This window comes from Mixophyes fleayi, chromosome 4 (genome assembly GCF_038048845.1).
Source record: "Mixophyes fleayi isolate aMixFle1 chromosome 4, aMixFle1.hap1, whole genome shotgun sequence".
Classification (NCBI taxonomy): domain Eukaryota; kingdom Metazoa; phylum Chordata; class Amphibia; order Anura; family Limnodynastidae; genus Mixophyes; species Mixophyes fleayi.
Genome location: NC_134405.1, coordinates 65,877,994 through 65,900,485, shown reverse-complemented (window position 1 = coordinate 65,900,485; position 22,492 = coordinate 65,877,994). Strand labels below are relative to the sequence as shown.

The window sequence follows — 22,492 nt, the reverse complement described above, 5'->3', positions numbered from 1 at the left end:
AGGACCTTCCAGGTCAACCACTTTAGGTCTGCCTTACTCAAAGGTTCAAAGGGTGGGGGGCCCTTGAGCATCTCTAGGACCATGTTGAGATCCCATGGAGCAGTAAGAGGGACATAGGGAGGTTGGATATGTAAAACTCCCTGGAAAAAAAAGTCCTACTATCTGGCAATTCGGCTAATTTCTTATGAAAAAATACAGAAAGTGCCGAAACCTGGACCTTTAGGGAACCTAACCTAAGGCCTGTTTCCAGGCCATTTTGAAGGAAGGCTAATAGACGGGAAAGTCGAAAAGAGGACGAGTGGAACGTCCTATTTTCGCACCATCTAATGTAGGCCCTCCAAATCCGGTGATAGATACGAGAAGAGACAGGTTTCCTGGCTCGCATCAGGGTCTGAATTACACTGGGTGAAAAACCTCTAGCCTTCCAGAGGCTGGCTTCAACAGCCATGCCGTTAAATTGAGCTGAGGTACATTCTGGAAATGGAATGGACCTTGCAGAAACAGGTCGATTCGATACGGAAGGCGGAACCCCGGCCCTTCCGCCATAGATATGATGTCTGCGTACCACACTCGGCGCGGCCAAGAGGGAGCGACTAGAATTACTGGCAGAAGGCCCTGCCGAACTCGTCTGAGTACTCGAGGAAGCATGGGAATTGGGGGAAACAGGTATCCCAAACTGAACTCCCATGACATCGTCAAAATGTCCACTGCCACCGCTAAGGGATCCCTTGCTCTTGCGCAAAACTTGTGGACCTTCCGGTTGTGTCTGGAGGCCATGAGGTCTATGTCCTGAAGACCCCACCTGAGAACCAGAGACTGGAAGACATCCGGGTGTAGAGACCACTCCCCCGGCATCAGCTGGTTTCGAGTTAAATAGTCCGCCTCCCAGTTTTCTATTCCTGGAATGAAAACCGCCGATATTGCTGGGACATATTGCTCTGCCCAAACAAATATTTGGGCTGCAATCTCCATAGCCGCTGCACTCCTGGTTCCTCCTTGTCTGTTGACATATGCCAAGGCCGTGGCATTGTCGGACTGAATTCTGACCGGTTGGCCCTGAAGAAAAGACTGGGCTCCCCGTAGAGCCAAGAGAATGGCCTTCAATTCCAAAACATTTATCGGTAGGGTTGATTCCTGAGGCGACCAAATTCCCTGGAGTCGGAGGTGAAGGATTACCGCCCCCCAACCCTTCAGGCTGGCGTCTGTCGTGGCTATGATCCATGACCATTGTGCGAAGGATTTTCCCACGCTCATGTTGTGCAGACACATCCACCACTGAAGAGATTCTCTCGCTTTCTGAGATAGAGAGATCCTTTGACTTTCCAGGTGTAGGTGTGACCCTGACCACTTCGATAGCAGATCCCATTGGAAACATCGAGAATGGGCTCGCCCGAAGGGAATGGTCTCGAAAGAGGCCACCATCTTTCAGAGTAGCCTCATGCACAAGTGCATTGAGGGTCTGGGGTAAGACAAAACCTGGGAGGTAACCGACTGAATAGAGGAGATTTTCTCTGCTGGGAGAAACACTCTCTGCCTCCTGGTGTCCATGATGAGTCCCAGGAATACCATGCGCTGACACGGGATCAACTGGGATTTTTTTGAATTAGCCAACCGTGGCCCTCGAGAACTGCCTGGGTGAGGGACAGGTGATAACGCAGGCAACCTACTGAGGAAGCCTTGATGAGTAGGTCGTCCAAGTAAGGAACGACCTGAACTCCCTGCAGGTGAAGACATGCTGCCATAACTGACATAATCTTCGTGAAGACCCTTGGGGCAGTTGAGAGACCAAAGGGGAGGGCCCGAAACTGATAGTGAGCAGATCCTACCGAGAATCTGAGGAGACTCTGGTGGTGGATCCAGACGGGAATGTGGAGATAAGCGTCCTTTACATCTATGGACGCCATGAACTGATTTATCTCTAGGCCGTTTATTACTGACCTCAGAGATTCCATCCGAAATATTTCCACCCTTAAGTGAACGTTAAGGCCCTTTAAGTTTAGGATGGGCTGAAAGGAGCCGTCCGGCTTCTTGACTAGGAACAGGTTTGAATAAAAACCCCTTCCTTTCTGCCCATCTGGCACTCTGCAGATGACCTGCTGGAGTAAAGAGAAGCGACACAATCCTGTATAGCCCGTCTTTTTAAAAGATCCTGAGGTAGCGGGGTCTGGAAGAAACGCTGTGGAGCCTGGCCCAATAGGTCTATTCTGTACCCCTCTGCAATTATTCTCCGAATCCAAGGATCTTGGGAAGACGCTGTCCGTTGTTTTTGAAACAGGGACAGACGTCCTCCCACTGGCGCCCCCTGTAGTACAGGTTGGTCTTCAGGACGCAGGCTTTTCCTGGGTTTTAGCGGCCTGGCGCTTGGTAGTAAACGAGGATCTTCCCCTAGAGGAGGAGCCTCGGTAATTAGATTGCCTTCCTCTAAAGGACTGACCCCTTTGGAAGGAAGTCCCTCAAAAGGGCTGTCGGAAGGAGCTATTCCTCTGAGCACGGCTTCTGTTAGCGTATACTGGCAAAGAGGTGCTTTTGCCCCCCGTAGCCTGGGAAATGAGGGTATCCAATTCCGGGCCAAATAAGCCCGCTGCAGAAAAGGGGATGGTTTCAACGGAGCGCTTTGACTCTGCGTCACCTTCCCAGGATTTCAGCCATAGTGTTCTCCTTGCTGAAATGGAGGCCGCTTGAATGGCAGAGGAAACCGCTGCTGAATTCTGGGCCGCCTCATAGAAATACCCCGAAGCTTCCTTTAAATGCAAAGCAAGGGGAAGGAGCTCAGAGTCCTGTAAAGCCTCTGCCAGCTGGTCTGCCCATGCTTCCATGGCTTTTGCTACCCAGGCTGAAGCAAATGTGGGTCTAAAGCCAGAACCCGCAGCCGCAAATATTGATTTGAGCTGGGATTCTACCTTACGGTCATTGGCGTCTGGGAGAGATGCTGAACCCGGGGCTGGGAGTAGAGTATGTTTAGCCAGACGAGCAATAGGAATGTCTACCTTGGGAATACTCTCCCAGCGAGTCGCCTCTTCCTCCTGAAGAGGATACAGAGAGGTGAACCCTTTGGGAATGAAAAACCTTTTCTCAGGTTGTTTCCAAGCCCCTTCAGCAATTTCTTTGAGTTCTGCAGAAGGAGGGAAACGGTTGGCTTTTTTTTTGGCCTTTTTGAACAGATTTCTGTCCCTGGGGGAAACCTCCTCCGGCTCTGGGAAGTCCAGCGCCTGTCTAACCGCTAAAACCAAATCATTAACAAATTGGTTTCTAGGGTACACTTCCTGCTTTGAGGAATGACTATGGTCAGCATCCGAATGGATTTCCCCCTCTTCCTCAGACTCTTCCTCCGAATCTGAAAGGACCACAAGGGGATTTACCGCTCTAAACCTCCTTCTCTTAGCAGGCGGGGTATTAGAGGAATCTAGCAACTGGTTAAGCTTGTTTAATCCCTTCAAAAAGGCTGTAGACCAAGCCGGGTCTGTATTAGCAGGGGCTGGGTCAGCCTGTGATGTGGAAGCTCCCGGCAAACTCAATCCACTGGCATCTGAGAAAGCCTGGGGGTCTGAATGCGTATTAGTATTGCTAGCCACCGAAGTTGCCACAGTTGATAGCAACTGATTTGATTGAAAAACCATTTGGGCTAGGGAGGTAACCGACTGTGTTAGGGAGGTTACCCAGGCCGGTTCCTCAGACGAAAGGGCTGTAACCTGCTGGCTTTGCACAGAGGGGGCCCCTGCTTCGCATGCAGCGCAGAGCGCCAAAGGGTCCTTCTGCCCACACAGTAATTTTACATGACATTTAGAACCTGTGAAATATTTTGCCATAGGGCCCTTTCCCTTATCTGTCATTTTATATAAAGGAAGGCACACCAATCACACAAATCAATCTAGCTGAATATACAGATAGAGATAAAGGAAGAGAGAGAGAGAGAGAGAGAGAAAATATATTGAAAAAGAACAGAGTAAATTACAAGTAATCAACTAATGTCTTTAAAATATTCAAGTACAACTTTTTCAAACACCATAATATTTTAGGCTAGCAGGAGACTATAATGTAAACCTGCTAAGCCAGTAATAAAACAACAAATATGTGTTTAAATAAGCTTGTACTTAGCCCAAGGGCCACCAAGACAGGGAGAAGTCCAACAGCAGTCTGTGCTCTCCCTCCGCTCTGTTCCTGTTCCCGGGCTTCTGCTTTGGCGCCAGAACCCTGGGACAGTCCATCTCTCTCTTTCTCTGTAGGAAGGGGGGGAACTCTATGTTTTAGCTCCCCCCTCTTCCCTGATGCCGATGTTCCTGCTTGTTAAAATCCATAGGAAAAAACGGCTTTTGGTAGCAGATTTTGTGGAGACCTCTATTAGTTCCTCTTCCCAGGACAGAGGTCTCCGCAGCGGTACCTTTCCGACGCCCCCCTCCTATGTCTGAGGGGGGAATCTTGGTTTAGCCTCCTCCTCTTTTCAGCGCTGCTGCCGAAATCCAAGATGGCCGCCGCCATTTTTATTATCCGATAACCGGCGCTCTATGCCTGTAATGGCAGCGCCGGTTAACGGGGAGGCTGTAGGAGTGCAGCGGTCCATGAGACCGCTTGTCACTCCCTTCAATCAGGCACTTTGTAATTCAGCCCCTGTCAGTGAGAACCACTGGCTCTCTGCTGACAGGGGAATGCCTGCGCTGCCAAGCTGTGAGTGTGTTCTCTATAGTAGAACAAACTCCAGCGCTGCCACCTGAAAGAAAAAAGTAAAAAGTAAAAGAAAAAAATAAAATTTCTTAACATTAAACTAAGCACTAAACAAAAAGGCTGCCCAACTCCAGGGCACCTAAAAAAAACTGGATTGTACAGGAAGAGGCAGGGGGATTGTAGAGGGGAGGGGTCTATCACCAGCACTAAAGTTAACTAGTTAGGTGCCAACTCCCAGCTCCCTCCACAACCCATGGTAAAACAGTGTCCCCCAGACTGGATGAAAGAGAAATATACTGTACAAGCTTTCTATATCACTCACCTCTTCGTCAGATTCAAACTGCACATTGACTCCATAAGTCTCATCTATATTATCATCTGCAGCGGGAATAAAACACAGGGAAATTATTGTTGTATTAAAACAATGTTACACACAGTAAGTGTCAGGTTAAATTGTCCACACATAGGCAGATATTGCTGCTCGACCATAGAGTCCATCGAGAGAATTATGGGACGAAATCTGCCCATTTGTCTCTTGCATCAAGTGGGTCTTTACTCCCTGTCACTCTTAGAACCTGGTTCCCTCACCTCAGACATTGTTGTTTGTGCACAACTACACCTTACAGCTCAGGCACAACAGAAACATTCAATGAATATAGCTTCACTAAAAAATTCCAATGTAAGGAAATTAAAGAAGATATGTATCAGTTTTGCTACTGGTCAGTATACAGAAAGATTCTGGCCACATAATTCAGAGTCACAAGTAAAACACGTTATATTGTAACACTCGCTACAATGTTTCTCATCTCCAAATCAACAAATGGTAGAAGGACACCCTCAGGCTGTGAGGTGTCAGTCTGTAACACAGGCATTGGCTGATTATAGCCATAGCTCTGACTGCACTGTTGCAGGTTGTCACCTCTGAGAAAAGATACATGAAAGGGAAAACAGGAGCCCACATGCTTCTGCTAGGAGGTGGAAAGAGATTTTATGCAGAAAGTTTTAAAGTGGAGTTAGCCTGTAACCCTTGCAGTCACAAAGCAAATGAGAAATTGAATACACACTCAAAAATCAGACAAAAACTCAAAGATACCAGTTCACCCTACATAAATCATGAGACCATGAGAAACAAAGAAAACGTAGCTTGAACCATTAAGCAGGCCAGGGTTTTAAACTTCCGTAACCAAATGTAGCTGTTATCAATGCTTATAAAGGTACCACTTCAATCTATGTAGACCAAATACTGCTTTATAGCTATAAATGTCATTATGCGATTCATGTTAAACATGTATAATTATGACTATTAATGTTAGAATGTTAAATCTAGTTTTTAGTCAATACGGCTCCTCCCAACTTAGCAAAATTCGCCTTCATTTTGAGGGATCCCATGACATACGTTTTCTGCTAAGGATTTTGTTTGCTGGTTGTTTGTCTGAATTTCTGTTTATAGCTGCCAACTGCTCCAAATACAGTGCCTGAAATAAGGATGTGTCCCTATTTTTCAATACATATCAATGGCTCAGTTATGTCCATTAAATTTAAAAAAGGTCTTTCAAAAATCCTCATTTTCTGAGCATTATGTCTTTAAATTTATTAAAGTGCAATGTTTAATATGCAAGGAAAAAAGTTACATTATAACATAAATGAGTAAGCATACAACATGGGGGGGGGGGGGGAGGGGGGATGTAGTGCACCAACCTACATCTACATGGTACCTATTCAGTAGCCACTCGGTCACCTGAAATTTTAAAATATAGGCGACAATGCATCACATGCGACACAATCACCTCATTAATTATAATACAAGAGCCAATTCGCTCTCAGCGCAGGCTACACAGTCATCTTATACTAGTAGACAGTCCTATGTCACCAGAGGCTACACAAGCCAATACCAGTGTTACATGACAGACATGGGGCACTCCAGGATAACCACTGGTGACATTTTAGTCCACGTTTGAAGAACACGAACACTATGGTTAGCAATAAACAAAGCCTGGTCTGCAAGTCCCCGAAAGCACTTTAGCATCACACCACCATTGTCTTTAAGGCCATAAACTTTATTGTACGACTGTTGGGTGGACATTTATGAAAGTGGAGCAAACAAAAACAGGAATATGAAAATTCTACCATTGCAGTTAAGGAATTGTCTAATAATTACACCTTTTTTCCAGTTTTTCCCTTCCCCACTTGCTCCATTGAACAACTATATGAGAGACACTTCGCAGCTGTGTAAAAGTAACCATTGCTCAGCATAATGATTTCTACAAGAGGTGCTTGTGTAAAAAATACATACAAATTTATGCTTACGTTCTGTAAAACATTTACAACACCTTATAACAAACCCTTCATATAGATAGACATATGGTAAACTTCCTTTTAATGAAAACAGTCCAACAGCAGATAAGTATAATCATACTTTCACCCAATAAATGGTATTGCAGAACTATTGAATTGCATGTGCAAATTAAGTAGCCACTAACTATATATTGTTTTCTTGTCAAACCATACTCACCCATATTTTGAATTTCCTTGTCCCCTCCATAATCGGTGATTTTTTTGCCCAAGTTCACCAGTACATGGTATCGTGTGTCATCTGTCTGTCCCAAGAGCTGATCAACTTCTCTCCTCCTGTCCTTATCTCGCAATTTATCATTTTTTAGCACCGCCAGAACCTCGTCAGCTGCACCACACAGGATGTCTCTTGGCTGGCAGAACACAAGGACAAGAAATCTTACAGTCCAAGTTCCCATTACCAACTCACACTAGTGTAGTGCTGTATTAGTGATAATAAAACATTATGTATAAACTTATAGTGTAGAAGGCTACAGAGCACTCACATTCATGAGAATGCTGGGACACTTGCCATAAAGGAAGTATTGAACAGAATAAAAAGTAATATGAAGCACTCACAGGACTACACAATAAATGAAACGGGGGGGGGGGGGGGGGAATAATGTATATATAATATATATATATAATATATATATATATATATATATATATATATATATATATATATATATATATATATATATATATATATATATATCTATCTATCTATCAACACACATAAATACACTAAGGGGAGACTATCAACTACTTTTTTCCCCCCACTTTTCAAACTGTGTGTTTATTTCAAACTTACTCATTTTATGTATGATGGCCAGGAGCTGCAAGGGCCAATGGTCATACATCCAGATGGGTTTGCAGTGTTACTGCTACCAAGCTTCCAATAGTGGTACCAGTCCTGTGCTCTTTAGCATTAGGACAGAACAACCACACACTGCAACCCTATTACAGTGATATCAGCCCGGGCTGGCTAGCACTGCCTACGGCACAGCATTATGAGTCTACATGTTTTAAATTAATTCTTATCAGCTGTCCTGTTTTAGATTATAGCAAACAAGGTGGTCTTATTTTAATTGTTTTACAGCAGAGCTTAAATAAGAACTGGCACTAGGACTAGAGACTGAAAATGTAGGTTGAGAGATAATAGCCATACCTAGCTACCACATGGAATATGGTACAACAGACTTTTATTTTGGTGACAGTGTACCAGAAGTAAACATAAGCCATACAGGAAGGGACATTGTAGTCTTTAGAACGAACAAGCTTATTAAAAGGGAAAAACCCCAAACCCAACAAACGGAAAGAAGGAAGTGTCTTTTGCTTACCTATCCCTTAAAAAAGATCCAGGAGTGTCTTAATATTCATATCTGGGCACAGATGCTGCAATCAGCAGAATCTTTTATGTTTGACATTTTTCATTTACCCCTTGATGTACAGTGATGCTCTAAACCCACTAACTCTAGTCATATCCAAACAGAAAAGTAAAGATGGTCATCACAAAAGATAAGAAAACAGAACTGTACCTGGTCCCCTAGAGCAGCCTGTATGAAGCTGAGCAGAACTTCATATGTCTCGCGAGTCTCCTTGGTTTTGGGTTTGTATATGATCCCCACCATTTCATCAATGCCTTCTGACAAGAGGGTGAACCCCTTCATCTTATTTATGTCATGTCTGTCTTCATCTCTCTTTCTCCTCCTACAAGAGAAGACAGCATTATAAACGGAGACACATCTTTACAACTCATGTTATATGGTCATAAAATAAGAGCATTGATCTAGTCCAAAGGAAGCATCGGTAACATTTCTGTATTGTAGTTTATAAAAGAATATATATAGCTTGCCAACTTGCCCCATTTATGACTCTTAGGTCTCCAAAATAAATGTAATAAAACAATGGCGCCAATTTAGCACCTTCTATTGCCATAACCGTTACCTGTCTGATGATTGCTTGGACTGGTTTCCTAAACCTGATGTACAGTCATGGCCAAAAGTTTTGAGAATGACAAGTATTGGTTTTCACAAAGTTTGCTGCTTCAGTGTTTTTAGACCTTTTTGTCAGATGTTGCTATGGTATACTGAAGTAAAATTACAAGCATTTCATAAGTGTCAAAGCGTTTTATTGACAATTACATTAAGTTTATGCAGAATCAATATTTGCAGTGTTGACCCTTCTTTTTGAAGACCTCTGCAATTCATCCTGGAATGCTGTCAATCAACTTCTGGGCCACATACTGACTGATGGCCACCCATTTTTGCCTAATCAATGCTTGGAGTTTGTCAGAATTTGTGGGTTTTTGTTTGTCCACCTGCCTCTTGAGGATTGACCACCAGTTCTCAATGGGATTAAGGTCTGGGAAGTTTCCTGGCCATAGACCCAAAATTTCAATTTTTCGATCCCTGAGTCACTTAGTTATCACTTTTGCCTTATGGCAAGGTGCTCCATCATCCTGGAAAATGCATTGTTCATCACCAAACTGTTCTTGGATGGTTGGGAGAAGTTGCTCTTGGGGGATGTTTTGGTACCATTCTTTATTCATGACTGTGTTCTTAGACAAAAATGTGAGTAAGTCTACTCCCTTGGCTGAAAAGCAACCCCACACATGAATGGTCGCAGGATGCTTTACTGTTGGCATGACACATGACTGATGGTAGCGCTCACCTTTCCTTCTCTGGACAAGCATTTTTCCAGATGCTCCAAACAATCTGAAAAGGGGATTCATCAGAGAAAATGACTTTAACCCAGTCCTCGGCATTCCAATCCTTGTACGTTTTGCAGAATATCAGTCTGTCAGAGATGTTTTTCCTGGAGAGAAGAGGCTTCTTGGTCGTGCCCAATCCCACAGCTGAATCAACTTTATGAGACGGTCCTGGCGCTTGCTGGACGTTCTTAGGCACCCTGAAGCCTTCTTCACAACTATTGAGTCTCTCTCCTTGATGATCCAATAAAAGGTTGATTTAAGTGCAATCTTACAAGCAGCAATATCCTTGCCTGTAAAGCCCTTTTTGTGCAAAGCAATGATGACTGCACGTGTTTCCTTGCAGATAACCATGGTTAACAGAGATTTCAAGCACCACCATCCTTTTAAAGCTTCTAGTCTGTTATTCTAACTCAATCAACATGAAAGTGATCTCCAGACTTGTCCTCGTGAACATTCTCACCTGTGTTAACGAGAGAATCACTGACCTGACGTCAGCTGGTCCTTTTATGGCAAGGCTGAAATGCAGTACAAATGTTGTTTTTGAGATAAAGTTCATTGTCATGACAGAGGTACTTTGAAATTAATTGCAATTCATCTGATCACTCTTCATGACATTCTGGAGTATATGCAAATTGCCATCATAAAAACTGAGGCAGCAGACTGTGAAAAACAATATTTGTGTAATTCTCAAAACTTTTGGCCATGACTGTACAAGGTATAAGGAATGCGTTTCTCCCCCTTTCCTGCATCTGAACGGAGTTTCAAACTCTCTGCACAGAAAGCTAAACTCCTTCACTGGTTACTTAGCATTCAGCTGAGCCTTCGGCTAAAGCATTCTGTGTCAAACTATTATCCATTCAACCATCCTTGAGCTAAATCACAACATTGTAGTTTCTGGGATTCATATATTGGGCATCATTTAGAGTAAAACTGAGTACACACTACAGTAATTTCATGCAGATCACACTATAAACGACTGTTTGGTCAGATATTGCATTAGTGTGTACTTTCCCAAAGCACATAGTATCGTTTGATTTGGTTTTATAAACTTCCTAAAATTTAGAGGGATGTTGGGTAAATGTGGAAGTGTGTATGCACTCATGACCAGCAGGGTAGGCAGATCTCTATAGTGTGCGCAGAGTAACAATCTTTTAATCAGATGGTTATGATAGATGAAGAGCATAGATCTGAAGGTATATTACGTAGGTGTGTATACGTGAATTGGCATGCTCATCGAGGCTTTCAGCCATTGTTAAAATCATAAGGGAAGACTTCACTACACAGCGGAGGTAGGAGAAAACATCCCTCCGATAATAACAGGCTCCCCGGCAGCAATCTCTATTGCTCAGAGAGGCAGTTGGTTTATTCATTCAACCATACTGCCGCTGAAGACATTCCTGAAGGCTAGTGAAGCACATAGTATATAGTGGCTGTTAAAGCCTCGTTGAGACTGCTTCCATCCACATCCAGATGCAGAACGGGGGAGTGACTCAGGTCACAGAATTAAAGGCAATCTGACTGCAGAGCACCACAACAGATATCAGCACATTAAAAGCTCCCAATAGGGCAGAGAGAAGTGTCAGTCATTACAGCGATGCCTGCATGTTTGAGGCTGCGATGAGAGATTCTAACTCACACTAACAAGTAACTAATGGAAGTTAGTTTATCTTAAAAAAGTCTGCTGTTTCTGTCTCTACGTTACCTTGGCAGCATGCCAACAGCACCTAAATAATCACTGCTGCCATCTAGTGTGCAATACACCACAATACAATTTGTGCCTATTGAATCTATGCACAATCCCAAAGGGAAAAAAAAAAAAAAACACAGCTGCTGGAACTACATGTGTTTAAAAAATTAAAGGGGGTAACCTGGATATCGCTTTGGGCAAACAAGATACTATAAAATACTGTATTAAAACTGGGATAAAGTTAACCCATTGCATCCCAACGTCAGGAGCCCTTATTAAGATCTGAGCCTGTCTGACATCTACATAGACCCTTGAAATCTATCTCGCCTATCTATTCTGACTCGCAACCTAATTGAACGGCTGATATCTGGTGCTGCCTGTGGACTCATTGCATTTGGATTCGCTGGGTTCCTTCCTTGCTCCAGACCCTCCAGCAGTGCTACTGGGACTTGTGATTCGCAATTGGCTGTATGGTCGCGCCACAGCTTAAAAATTCTACTCCATTGCATCGGACCTTATTCACACTATTGCCTCTTGCTATCTTGAGTAGTGGACTGTCGCTATCTTAGATCCTTGGACACTCATCCTGCTCAGATGACTGACTGAAAACCAAATATAAGGACCTCCGGAGGGTGGTACACCTGGATGACCGCATTTTAACAAATCTCTTCAAGCAACTCATTTCCATCGACGGCTTCAATCTTGAAAGAAACGGAATACACTCCATTTGAGAGTTGGAGTGGACACACGATTCGTTTTAACTGAAAAGCTGAGTGCAGAAGAATTCCTCCTATCCTTTTCTCCCCGGAGTCCGGCCACACAAGTGGGCCTACAAAGCAGACAAACACTGAAGCGTTCCTGCAGTTGGATACGTATAACCATATATGTTATGTTGTTCAATACCTTATATTCCTTAGTAGTTTTGAATTCGTAATATAAGTGTACAAATTGATAATTCGAAATAGATTCTTTTAAACTTTGATATCATTTTGACGCTGTTGGGATAGATAATTAAGATTAGAAAATAACTTTGGTATCTATTTTCTAACATTTTTTCTCTTTAGTATGTGATCAATTCAATGTAAGAGAAGAGAGTTCACAATATAACTACAGTCACGTGTTGTTGAAATCCTTATATATTAATTCTTAACAGACCTTTGGATTGGTGTCTTGCATTAATACCTGGTTGGCTAGGATATGGAGAAGTATTGTAGTAAAAATACATCCAAACGTGCAAATAGTAAGCCAGACCAGGTTAAGGCGGGCAGAAACAAACCTGGAGTGGGTAGGGGTGCTTCCTCTCCTTCCTCGCCCCTCTCTGCGGGGGAGATGGAGGAGGGGGACCAAACTCCTCTTACTAGACCTGCAACTACTACAAGTTCAGATACGGCCCAAACCATTCTAGATATCCTCCTTCCCATCATAGACAAAAAGTTTGGAGCTATTCAGGACACTTTTGATGCAGCTGTCGCTAAAATAGCAGAAAATACAACCAGAATAAATACGCTGGAACAACGTACCAGCGACGTGGAGGATAACGTTCTATCCTTACAAAATGGGGCTGAACAAGATTTGCGTAAATGGTCACAAATGCAGGAAAAAATGGATGACCTGGAAAACCGTAGCCAAAGGAATAATCTCAGGTTTATTGGTATCCCAGAGTCTGTAAAAGGACGTGATTTATTCTCATATCTTAGACAGGACCTAATAGTTGCCCTAAATTTGCACGATGAAATAGACAACTTACATATAGAAAGAGCTCACCGTCTAGGCCCAATCAAAGAGGGAAACTCTGCTAGACCACGACCTGTCTTAGCTAGATTCTTAGACTTTACTGACAAGGAAAAATTTTTGATAGCATTTAGGCGAAAAAAGCAATTGGAGATTGAGGGCAATAGAATACTAATATTTCAGGATTATTCGGCTATGTTGTCACAAAAAAGGAAGGAATTTGCGCCGGTTTGCAAGTTCCTGGCTGGCAACAATAAAAGCTTTGCCCTCATTTACCCAGCTAAGCTTAGAGTGGTGGAGAATGGTCGAACACTAATCTTTGAAAATCCGGAGACAGCTAAAAAACACTTTCAGGTGTTGACTTCACATTCAGGGTCACCAACTAGTGCTAGCTCACTCCCTAGGGCACCAACTTGAAAGGTATGATGCTCTGCAGTCAATCAAAAAAATGTAAAATGGCTACTAATATACATGATGACTATATAATATCTGTTTATTATTGATTCGTGAATTCTCAATATATGAATATAAGTATAGACTTAGTTATGTTACAAATGTTACAAATGTTTATGGTTGTAGATTCTGTGATCTCTGGCATTATCTCCAAAGATCATACACAGAATTTGGTTAGGAAAATGATTAGAAAAGGTTTGAGGTACAAAAAATGTAATGCATTATGTAATTTGCTTTTAACTTTCACAATTTTTTTAAACACACAATGTCCCACCCTGCAGGTATGGGATAGGGGAACTTATTACTTAGGTCAGACTTCCTTTTTGATGGTTTTGGAGGAGTTTTTTTATAATCTCCTTCTACACACCTTTGGTCTAATTGATCTCCCCTGTGTGGGGATAGGTTAAAGATGCAATCTGCACAGTCAGGTTCTCAGTGGTCTGACACTCCACAGACCCTTAACTTGTCGTCCTGGAATGTGGGTGGTCTAAACTCTCCCATTAAACGCAGAAAAGTCCTTACCCACCTTAAGCGAGCTCATATTGACATAGCATTTTTGCAGGAGACACATTGGAGGAAGTCTGATAGTTCGGCTTTGCGAGCTGGGTGGATTGGAGATTGCATCTCAGCCTCATATAAAACAAAAACCAGAGGAGTAGCCATAATAATCGCTAGGCATCTTCAATACACAGTTTTAGATACTCTCATAGATCCCGAGGGCAGATATTTATTAATTCATTTACAAATTAACGATGAAAAATTTACTCTTCTGAACATTTATGCCCCTAATGGATCACAACGTGATTTCTACCACTCTCTGATTCAGCTTATTTTACAACGTGATACCCCTAATCTCGTGATTGCAGGTGACTTCAATTCTGTCATTGATCCAAAACACGATAGGTCAAATGCACCTTCCACAACTAACCCAAGGGATTCTGAGGGTTTCTTTGGTTTGGTGTCCAGGTGTGGCATGGTTGATCCGTGGCGCCTTTTAAACCCAACAGACAGATCATACTCTTTCCATTCTGGTGTACACAGATCCTTTTCACGAATAGATTATATATTAGTCACTGACACTTTAATGCCATGGGTTCGTAAAGCAGACATTGCTGATATAGTTATCTCAGATCATGCCATGGTTTCTCTTACTATTCAAAATCCAAGCTTGAGAAGGAGACCTAGACATTGGAGATTTCCGTCTTATCTATATAACTCAGATCACTTTCAACAATTTTTAAGACACAGATGGGCGGAGTATTTAGATGATAACATTGACCAATGGGATGATAAAATTCTTTTTTGGGATGCCTCAAAAGCGGTAATGCGGGGCCATATAATTGCATATGTGTCTAGACATCGCAGAAAGACGAGAGAGGTCTATGACAACTTACACAAACTATCGACCGAGGCTTATACTAGATATACTTCCGATCAATCTGATATGACATGGACGGCTTATTGTGAGGCGAGGCAAATCCTAGAAAGCTTTTTGACGGCTCAAGCAAAGCAACAAATTGAGTTTTCAAAAAATAAATTTTTCAGATGGGGAAATAAAGCCGGCAAATTGCTTGCAAACATAACCAAACCCCAGAAACGCAAAAGTCACATAGTTGCCCTTAAAGTCCCCAATTCTTCTAAGCTTCTTACTAAATCGGAAGAGATATTGGAAGCCTTTCAAATTTATTATTCAGCTTTATATAAAGGCTCTGCGCCAAATCCTCAGCTAATGTCCAAACTTTTGACAGAGGCCAAGTTACCTTCACTAACACCAGACCAGAGGGAATCTCTGGCGCAGGACATTACATCCCGAGATGTAGAATTGGCAATTAAGCACTTGAAACTCAATAAAACACCAGGCCCAGATGGCCTTACGGCAGAATATTATAAAATCTTAGAGGGAGACTTGGCCCATGTCCTAGCAGACTTGTTCTCAAAAATTCATAGAGAGCGCCCAACCTACCCTTCATTTAATTTGGCCCATACAGTTCTTATCCCTAAACCAGGTAAGGACCCTACATTGGAGGGGTCTTATCGTCCTATTACTCTTTTGAACACAGATTACAAACTTCTAGCAAAAATCATGGCAGACCGCTTACAAAATATTCTTCCTGGGCTGTTAACACCCCACCAGTTGGGATTTGTGGCAGGACGACATTCGGTTAAGGGTATTAGAACTGCTATCTCAGCAATTGTGGCCTCAAATTTGGGAACCACCTCTAACATGCTCCTTAGTTTGGATGCCCAAAAGGCTTTTGACTCTGTCGCATGGCCATTTTTGAATGAAATCCTTTCATATAGGCGTTTCGACACGGATTTTAGGGCTGTGATTACTTTTCTTTACACCTCCCCTAAGACATCCTTATTGGTCAATGGAATCACAGGTTCTCCCCTGGAAATGTCTAGAGGGACCAGACAAGGTTGTCCACTCTCCCCACTTCTATTTAATTTAGTACTGGATCCCATGCTTAGGGTCTTGCAAAACTGGAGACAATTGGAGGGGATTAAAATTGGGGATCAGGAAATCAAAATTACAGCTTTTGCGGACGACGTAATGATATATATATCTAATCCAGAAGCCTCACTTAAACCTCTGATGAATAGAGTGGTTGAGTTTGGATCTGTCTCAGGCTTCTCTGTCAACTTTGAGAAGTCCACCGCTATGTACCTAGGTAAAGATGTCATAACCCCAGCCTGGGCAAGGGATATTCCTATTACTTGGGCAGGATCGACCATGTCATACCTGGGCATCCGACTACCAAAAAATATCCACTCTTTATATGACCTCAACATCTCTAAAGCGATAAGTGCGGTGGAACATGAGATGAATAACTGGAAACACTTACGCCTCTCTTATGGAGGTAGGATAAATATAATTAAAATGATCATATTTCCTAAATTGTTGTATCCTCTACAAGTCTTACCACTACTATTGACAAGATCAGATGCAATTAGATTGGATGCAGACTTTAGACGTTTCATTTGGAACTCCAAAAAACCGCGTATTGGGCTGATCAAGTTACAGCAGTCCAAAGATAAAGGGGGGCTGAATCTGCCAAATATCACCAGATATAATCAAGCGGCTCAATTACGGCACCTTAGAGACTGGTTGCATAAGACAGACATCTATACTAACACTACACTGGACCAGAGTTTTATACCTAATCTTAACTTATTGGCCTTTATCCACTTACATGAACAAGAATTACCAACTCAGACTATACATAATCCACTCTTATATACCACACGCAAACTCTGGCACAAACTCTGTCATATAAATCACTTAAGTCCCTATACTTCGGTGCATCTCCCCCTGTTAAAGAACCCGAATTTTCAGAATGGCTCAGCCTCCTTCCCATTTACTGATTGGGCAAAGTTGGGAATTACTAAAATAAGACAATTAATCAATATAAACACACGTAAACCAATGACTTATGCCCAAATTAGCTCAACTTATCCGCAGCTGGCTCCCTACCATCTAGCTGTATTCCAATGCCAACATTACATTAGTACAGTTTTGCGGAAAATTCCTCCCTCGGATTGGGATAACCCCTTGGATGTTATGCTTTCAAAGCCTCCCTTAACTCATCAGGCCATATCGCAACACTACTCCTTGATACGGGATCAATTTGATTATAATCACTCTAAAACTGGTCTTTCGTTATGGCAGGAACGGTTCCCTCATCTGACTCCAGAAGTTCTCCTTAAAGCACTTGCCAACTCCATTAAAATTTTACCGGCCATGACCTATACAGAAATGTTTCTTAACATTTTTCATAGAGCGTATCTATCTCCATCTCGTAGGTTTCAGATAGGACTATCGGAATCTCATTGTTGTCCGAAATGTGGATCTCCAAGAGCGGATCCGACACATTGCTTCTGGGAATGTCCCCCAATTAAAAGATTCTGGACTCAGATTTGGAGGTTCTCTAATACACATTTGGTGAACTATGCACCCCTATCTCCGGAATGGGCGATATTTGGAATACTTCCAAGTAGCTGCAAAGTTAGCAGGGGATGCAAAATTTTATTAGTAGCAATTTCAGCTGCGGCTAGAAAAAGCATACTGCAGGTCTGGGCCCAGAATTCTCCTCCTGTGTTCTCTCTTTTTAGAGAAAAACTCTATCATATATTTAGAATGGATTGGATAGAGACTTCCTTGCAAAAAGAGTCTAGAGTAAAACAATTTTTTAACACATGGGAGAGTTTTATAGACCTTTTACCTCACGCTATACGAACACAACTCTGGAATAGTTTCCACAACACTCAATGGTATGAGTTGAGAATGGTCTCTGCAGACCCCCCAATCAATATATCTATATCTAATGACAGTTAAGTCCTGTGGAAAGGGGGATTTTTGGAATGGAATGACATGTAATTGTGATTGCACATTGGAATGTTAAAAAAAAAAAAAAAAAAAAATTGTGAATACATACTTGTACTTTATAATGCATTTAATTGTACTTGACATATTTTCTTTTTACCTCAATAAAAAATTTTTGAAGAAGAAAATCATAAGGGAAAACACTTCTGCAATAAATTTCTGTAGTGTGTACCTGGCTCTAAAAGTAAATCCAGCTGAAGGGTGTAAATTAGCACCTGGACAAACCATGTTCATATGCAAGGGATGCAAATGCAATGTTTTTACATGCAGGAAAAATACTGTCTACTTTTGCATACAGCACACAAATACTGGACAGATGTATTTTTACACGGATTTGGAGTTTACCTTAGGACATGCCCCTTCCCAGCTCTAAGCTTACATATTTTAAAATTGCCTTTGGTGCAACATGGTTTTGCATTCTAACTGGATTTACTCCAAGCTAAACCAGGCAAATAATGAAACAGTGTCAATTGTCCTGCTAAAATTTACAAGGTGTGACCTCCCTGCACTATGTCATGCTTCCTTGATTATCGAGGTACTAAATAAAAAAATAATTGAAAATATATATTTATTATTATTAATTTATGTAACTGCTACTGATCCAAGACAAGACTAGCAGGTCATTAATTAACTCTTCTCTGTCTTTTCTGAAGGGAGACTAGATTTGCTGTTTTTTCAATTGTCAAAAAAACGACCGTCAGCCATGACTTCTTATGGAGTTTGGTCAGTGGTGATGCCAGTGTTATTGTAAGTACATTTAAACATTTGGAGGAATGCCACTTGTAAACATTGACTTATCTACTTTTGATTTCGAGCGTTATAGCAGCATCTCCTTTTCAATGCGCATACTATATCCAGAGTACAATGGTGAATAAGTCTCCAGAAGAAAAAAAACAAAACCACAGTCTGCAAGTTTTGCCTTTCACAACATAACCATCCCCTTTCTAAAATCTGACAGGTATGCTGTGCATAGGAGTGTAAAGCAACGTTATTTCACAATGAGGTATTAAAAGATAAATGCAAATCCAAGCCCTTCCTCTCTGCATTATTTCTTTAACCAAATGTCTGATAAGCATCTTTTTTTCCTCCATAAACAGGCAAAACATTTGAAAGTACATGGATGAGGATGCTGCTTCGGCTACTTTCTTAAAAGACAAAACTCTCTGCACTCTTCCAACCATTCGTTTCAGCCAGGTTATAAGTAACACAATGATAACATCTTTGCATTCTGAATGACTAACACTAACTTTACAATATGCCTCCTGTCTCCCTAAGACTTCTCACACATTGAGATTTCAGATAGTAAATTGTCCAAAGAAACATTGCACTGCTCTAAACCAAACATATATAACGTATCCTGTGACATACCTAAATGAACACTATGCTTGTTACATTTTCCTTGTATAAGAAAGGCTAACATGAGGATAACCAAAGCAATAGCATAGCTTTATTAATGTATATGGCTCAAAGTCTACATTAGAATGTATAACTGTACCAAAATGTTAATCAGATATTTAACTAGTGATAGCCATAATGAAAACAGATTTCTGAATTAGAATTCTGCACACCAGTAACTCTATTCTTGATAGAAAATCTACAACCCACCATGTTCTTTGGGTAATGACAATCAACTTTGCTATATATATATATATATATCTATCACTATTTAAATACAACTATGCAAGTAATAATTTACATTCTTAGGCTTAGCAAAGACAGATTTATCAAATTTCAAACAATTGCAATAACATACATCAGAATATAGATATGGGCCAATAATGCAGTATTATCGAAACCTCCCCCCCCCCTCACACACTGAATAAACCATCTGTCATTAATGAATGAGGGGTTCACCTTAATTTATTCTTCAACAAATACTATATTTCTAGCTAAAGCCAGAACTCTCTTATTGCTCTTTTGACATAAAATGATTGTTGCAGACATTTGCAAACAGAATAGTAATATTTTGCATACATTGCAATAGCAGTAGGGCAATTTCCTTTTACTATAATACATATTTTCTGCTAGATCTCCAGTATTATCTAAAATGATTCTTAACTCAAAGCAATAATTCAGCAGGAATATCACATTATTACAATCAATCTGTATTTCAAACCAGCACTCACTTGGCACGCCTCTCTTCCTGCATTTGAGGCTTAGTTTTTTGTGCCTTGTCTCCCATACGGGTCCCATCCAATTTTCCCACCAGTGACAGCACCTCCCCTGTAGGTTCATCTCGGCGGGTTCGGTCTATCAGAGAGCGATCTGCTTGAAGTACGAGGTTGGAGTTCTGGATAGAAAAGATGGATAGAAAGTAAATTATAATTACAACCACTCTCACAGAACATACATTGCAAGGAGAGTATCCCCCCTAACACTACAATCTGAATTATCAGTACTGATAAACTTGAGCACAATTAATTATCCCAACACAACGAAATGCATAAAAACTTCATGATTGCTGCATTATCTTGTGAAAACCTATTAAAGTGGTCAGTGGTAAATACTGAATGTCTACATATTGCTGTGCCCAGCTCTCACCTCCAAGGAGCCTTCTACAAGTCATGCACAATATGGGAGCTCTGTCCCCAGCAGTACACTACCGGCACCGGCAGAGCCAGCCTGGGGAGGGCAGAGCCAGCCTCAGATCACCCTACGCCAGAACCAACTCTACCGTGAATTACACCGGTCTCTAACCCACAGCTGTGACCTGTGTATTTCTGGGCCTTGTATCTGATTTTGCCATCTGCACTCACCGCTTTGTACTCGTACTGCAAGCTACGGGCTGTTACGTCCGCCATTCTGCCGTCTGCTGCCCGTTCTACGCTTCACACACTGGGCAACAACGCGCTGCGACGACACTTCCGACCCAGCACTTCCACTTCCGGGGCACACAGCATCTACTTCCGCGTGCGTTTTTTTTAATTGTTGAAGCTTTATTCAAAAACATTAGACTGACAGTGTATGTTTGGTTCTCTCTGTTGTGAAAGAAAGATGTTTGGTATTATTACTTGTTGAAGTAATATATATATTGCAGATTGTGAAAAAAATGGTATTCTGATTTTTTTTCAGCATATGAATATAATCTTTAAATTGTGATTTCCTATTGCAGATATATATATATATATATTAAGATTTAGATTTAGTGCCAGCATACTGCGCAACCACTTATAAATGGGAACAAATATAATAATAAAATTGACTGCCAAATTCCAGTAACAAGCCACTCTCCCACATCCTGTCCAACTGCTATTGAGGTGGGCAGGATGGGGGCCTCCATGATGCAATTTGCCAAATATTGCAACATTTTGAAAACCACCCACCGGTATTAAATGGTTTAATATGCGAGGGAGGCAAAATGATGCAATCCACAGTGCCAATCCCCTTCCGCACTTGCCCTTCACCCTTGCCCAATCTTAACAATGCCACTTTATTAGGGCAGGTTAATATATGCTGAGGATACATACCTCCCAACTGTCACGATGAAATTGGAACAGTCCCAACTTTAGCACTCTGTCCTGATTTCCTGACCGGGGACATGCTTGTCCAATGGATGGGAACGTTGGTGGGAAGTGAGGTATCTAACAGGCTGCCTAGCACCTTATAGCACTAGGCAGTCCTCTGGGAGCATGGCTTTGTCCCGCTCTCAACGACTGACAAGTTTTTAGGTATGGGGATATTCTATTCAGCGATTCCCAAAGTGTGCGACGCAGCTTCCAGGGGTGCCACGGCGCTGTCACAGGGGTGCCGTGGCCAGGAAGATAAAAAAAAACAAAAAACGTACCAATCCGGCGGCGCCCGGGAGCTGGCATTCTCCTCCTTCCTCACTTCTCACTGAATGTTGGGCGTGACGTCATCACGTTCAACATATTCAGTGAGAAGTGGCAGGAGAGAGGATTCTGGGTTCCAAGTGCCACCGGATTGGTATGAAGACAGAAGAAATAAAAGAAAGAAAACCAAGTAAAGAAAGGGGAGGGCAGATGGTGACCGGAATAATCGAGGGGCAAAAGAATGAAGAAGGGGGCAGGGTGAGGACGAAGAGGGGCAGAGTGAGGATGAAGAGGGGCAGAGTGTGGATGAAGAGGGGCAGATTGTGGATGAAGGGGCCACAGAGTGTGTGGATGAAGGGGGCACAGTGTGAGGATGAAGGGGCACACAGAGTGTGAGGATGAAGGGGGCACAGAGTGTGGGGAGGAAGGGGCACAGTGTGATCGTGACGAGGCACAGTGTAAAGGTGAAGGGGCACAGTGTGATGATTTTTGTACATGTTGTTTTATTTTGTTTGATCTTATTCCTCTTAATATTAGCTGTTAAATATTCTTTGACATAAATATAATTGAAAAAAAATATATAAAAATATTATTTTTTCTTGGATGTAGGTGTATTGTTTTTGCAAACAACTTACTAAGTATTTCTGTCCTGACCTAAATACTTATTACGTTATTTTAACCCAACTACTAAAATGGGACTGCTCGTTAATTATTTTGGAGGGGTGCCTTGAAAAAATTATGGAGACTCTAAGGGTGCCGCG

General features: G+C 42.0%; 1 protein-coding gene across 1 annotated transcript in view; it reads right to left on the bottom strand.

Moving 5' to 3' along the window:
• SNRNP200 (small nuclear ribonucleoprotein U5 subunit 200) overlaps positions 1–20,857 on the bottom strand; it is a 42,745-nt gene extending 21,888 nt beyond the window's left edge. The window contains exons 1-5 of the mRNA XM_075207357.1: positions 20,718–20,857; positions 20,088–20,251; positions 8,532–8,703; positions 7,172–7,364; positions 4,982–5,037 (exon numbers count right to left, since the gene is read on the bottom strand). Of these exons, the coding sequence (XP_075063458.1) occupies positions 4,982–5,037; positions 7,172–7,364; positions 8,532–8,703; positions 20,088–20,251; positions 20,718–20,762 (630 nt within the window). The 5' untranslated portion in view covers positions 20,763–20,857. The remainder of the gene's footprint in view (positions 1–4,981; positions 5,038–7,171; positions 7,365–8,531; positions 8,704–20,087; positions 20,252–20,717) is intronic.
• Between the last annotated feature and the right edge of the window lie 1,635 nt (positions 20,858–22,492).